At 34.2% G+C, this 4,057-nt stretch overlaps 1 protein-coding gene across 2 annotated transcripts; it reads right to left on the bottom strand.

Moving 5' to 3' along the window:
- Window positions 1-280: 280 nt before the first annotated feature.
- LOC110630931 (putative glycine-rich cell wall structural protein 1) lies at window positions 281-4,057 on the bottom strand. Of its 2 annotated transcripts, XM_043950128.1 has the most exons (2): window positions 3,557-4,057; window positions 281-634 (listed from the first exon to the last, which is right to left on the bottom strand). In XM_043950128.1, the coding sequence occupies exons 1-2, from the start codon at window positions 3,868-3,870 to the stop codon at window positions 397-399; spliced, it is 552 nt and encodes a 183-aa protein (XP_043806063.1). In that variant the 5' UTR covers window positions 3,871-4,057; the 3' UTR covers window positions 281-396. The 2 variants fall into 2 exon arrangements, with proteins under 2 accessions (XP_043806063.1, XP_021634273.1); XM_021778581.2 differs by lacking the exon at window positions 281-634 and having other exon boundaries at window positions 3,207-3,985.

Below are 4,057 nucleotides of genomic sequence, written 5' to 3'. Positions count from 1 at the left end.
GATTTTACCAACAAGACTTTCTTGTCGATTCTTGGCCGGACGATAGTCTTGTCGATTCTTGGTGGGACGAAAGTTTATATGCAAAAAGAATTTGTTAGACTAGAGTGGGAGCAGCAAAAAATTTGATATATAAATATTATGATATCTGTTCTCATGCATGCTCAAGAAAGAGTAATAAAACATGATAATGTCACAGCGGCCATGCAAAAGAGAAGCTCAGAAATGTATTAAGAATTAAAAACAAAAGCAATCATGCATGCTTGAACAGAAGTAGGAAATATGCAGCAAAAACCCTCTTATTTATTCATAGTAAAGAAACCGAAAATGCGTCGAAGAAAGTCTTCGAACATTTATTTAAATACACCTAACGACTTTTATTATTTATTTATTTTTTCATTAATTGCCACTCCCACTGCCATATCCTGATCCATGGCCACGGCCCTCACCATATCCCTTCCCGTTGCCAGAGCCACTGCCCCTGCCAGAACCTTCGCCATATCCCTCACCGTGTCCAGAGCCGGATCCGGAGTCAACTCTTTGATCGCCACCTGATCCTGAACCAGCTCGAGACCCAGCGTAGGAACCGGCAGATGAACCTGCCTCGGAACCCGAACCGGAGCCTCTAGAACTTGAACTTGACCTAGACGAGGAATAGGAGCTTGATTCAGAGCTGGAACCTGAACCAGAGCCAGCTCCAGCTCCTGAGCCACTGCCACTACCCCCTAAACCTAGTCCTACTCCTGCTCCCACCCCAACTCCCACGCCACCAAGGTCCACACCCAAATCCTTTCTTGCAGCCCGGCTCTCAGATTCAATGGCGGAAAGGACAAATTAACAACAGCGGAAAATATATTTAAGCTCTTCAGTTAGTAGCTTACGAGACTTCTTTTGGAGACTAGGGAGAGAGGTAGACGCTATTTATAGTTGTTGATTCATTGGGTTAACGTGTGAACTGTTGTTAAATCATAGTGGAGGAATGCATCAACTGAGCAAATCTGATTGATACGCCGCTAGTCTATGATTCTTTAAGTGGGGAATTCGTGGCTGAGATAGCAATTCCAATGTGGTTTTGGACATTTTTCTATGTTTGATGGATGTTGCCGACCCATTTTCCATAGTGGAGTGAAGCGTGATTCATTAATTATTTTACTATTTCAGTTGACAATCGCAACAGAATTGGGAGCAGTGGACAATTCTTTCTGTCATCATAAAAAAATATATATGTTTTTATCTATACTTAATCATGTGAAGCCATTTTGTTCTCTAGATACGTTATCTCTATCCTTATTCATCATGATGGACACTTGTAGCCATTTTGCCCGGATCTTCATCCTTTTTCCCCAAATACTTCGTCTTATGTTAGAGTTTAGATGGTGGTATCAATGGTAAAATTATTATTTTAATATTATTAAAATTATTGTAAATAAAATTCAATTTTTTAGTATATAATTATATATTTTCATAAAATTTATATTTTATAAAATTGTAATTTTAGTTACGCTTCATATTTATTACGAAAAAATAATTAAACTGCTATTTTACAGCAAAAGTAAATGCAACAAATCTCAAATTTTTGTTATTGATCTATAACTATAATTAAAATATATAAAATAATACTTTATCGTTACTATTTTAAATTTATTTTTATAGTAGTGTGATGAAATTTTATAAAGTAATATATATGTATGATAATCTGAGATTCAGAGAGAATGTGGTTCACAATGGTCAGGTTAGCTTAGGTGAGGGGAATGTGTCCTCTCCCCTTTATTCTTTTTCTTTTTGTCTGTTAGCGGTGCCTAACGGCCTCTCAGCTATAGTGTCTGCTATCTTAGGCATATAGGTTCGTATGTACGAAACCGTCAGACGCCTTCTCCATATTAGGCGCCCATTTAATTTTCTCCGGCGCGTGTAGACAGAGTTGCGAGATGACTGAAAGGATGGGCCGGCTATCTTTTCTCCTGTCACATTCCGGGCCAAACTTGAGGTGAAAGAGCCGAGGCCCACTGGAGGCTCGACCTCAAGGCTGGGTGGTCCAGGCCGGCTCGTTGAAGAAGCCCCATGACTTCTAAATCAGGGTTGCTATCATGGGCTAAGTCTTATTCCGGAATGGTGAAACCCAACAGTCATCAATGTATATATTTTTTTAAGAAAGTGAAATATTATTTAAAAGTATATAATTATTTAAATGAAATTTTTAGTGTATTTTTTAATTTGGAGTATTTAATTAATTGAATTTTAAAATAAAATTGGCAAGAATTATGTGGGAAATAATTCTTTGGAACAAACTCAAAATATCAATGAACGATGATTAAGCCATTAAAAAGATGGTGGAGAATGTATGAAAAAAAAAATTATGGAGACACTACTAGCAATATTTTATTAGTGGTTGACCCTATTAAAAAGGGAAAAAATAGTTAGTGAAATTGTTAGGGCAATAATTTGATAGTAATTTAAAATTTTTAAAAATAAAATTTAATTTTTTTATTATTTATAATAATAAAAAATAATTTATTTTATTTTTAATAAAAAATTTATTAGTGAAAAAGTTTAACTTTTATATCCTTTTGTATTTTAATTTAAATATTTAAATTTTAAATAAATTAATTTAGCATTTGCATCTAGATATAATTTTAATTAATTTTTAAAATTAAAATTAAATTTACAATCCATTACATTCAACGGTAATTAATTTTATTTTAGAGTAATAATTATGAGTATTTTATAATAAATATATTATTTAATTTAAAATAATAGTATATAAATAATTAAAATAATATTTTATTTTATAATTACTATTATAAAATAAAATCTATCTATTGTTGAAATTGTGGATTACATATTTAACATTCAGATTACTACTATAGTTAAATATGAGGTAATATTATTTTTATATTTGGAGTTAATTTTATATTTAAAAAATAATAAAATAATATATTTAGCATGATATTTAAATTTTTATATTTTGGTTTTTAAAAATTAGCTAAAATTATATTTTAATGTAAATATTGAATCAATTCATACAAAATTTAAATATTTAAATTAAAATAAAAAATATATAAATATTAGATTTTTTATCAATTACTCTCAATAAAATATTTCCCATTATCTTATAATTAGTATATAATACAATATTTCTCATTATCTTTATTATAATAAGCAAAGATTTTATTGAATAAGAGTAGAAAGAGGGCAGAGAAGGCTCCATCTAAACCGTCCCAACACCCGACCATGTGAGTTTGGGTAAGAATTGATAAATAAAACACAAGAAAATATAACATAAGATTGAACCACCAACTTATTTATTTAAAATTTTTTTTCTCGAGTTACATCGTGGTGATTAATACTAATTAACGCTCACTCTATTTTTCTATGTTGTCCTACATGCGTTCTTTAGTTGCCACCGTCACCGCTCCCATACCCTTCACCATGGCCTTCACCATACCCTTCTCCTTGGCCTGAGCCACCCCCTCCGCCTGATCCCTTGCCATATCCAGAACCAGAGCCAGAGCCATGGCCCCGACCTGATCCCTGTCCCTGATTTCCACCAGATCTTGACCCTGCTCGTGATCCTGCATAAGACCCAGCATATGAACCTGCTTCAGAACCCGCACCAGATCCAGAACTTGAACTGGAGGAGGATGAAGCTGAACTTGAGCTTGAACTGGACCCAGAACCAGAACCGGAACCAGAACCAGCTCCAGCCCCTGAACCACTGCCACCACCTAAGCCAATACCTAAACCAGCTCCAACACCAAGTCCTATGCCCCCAAGATCCACACTCAAGTCCTTCCTTTGAACCCTGCTCTCGGAAACTGTTAATGACATTGCAAGAAGCATAGAAATAGCTGCTAAGGACTTAAATGCAGTCATTTTTTGTGAGATTTCAAGAAGGTCAAGCGTTTGGGAAACGAAGTTTCAGACTTCAGAGGAAGATATGGGATATTCAGCTACTTTTAGACGATGGATAAACGTGTGAACTTGGAGGGTTACTTATAGTGGAACTGCGTTGATTTGATTAATAATTCCTGGAAGTGGAAAATGGTGATCTGGCTTTCAT

Source organism: Manihot esculenta, chromosome 14 (assembly GCF_001659605.2).
Source record: "Manihot esculenta cultivar AM560-2 chromosome 14, M.esculenta_v8, whole genome shotgun sequence".
In the NCBI taxonomy this organism is placed as follows: Eukaryota; Viridiplantae; Streptophyta; class Magnoliopsida; order Malpighiales; family Euphorbiaceae; genus Manihot; species Manihot esculenta.
Note: the sequence above shows the minus strand (reverse complement) of the source record. Positions and strands in the feature narration are given on the sequence as shown.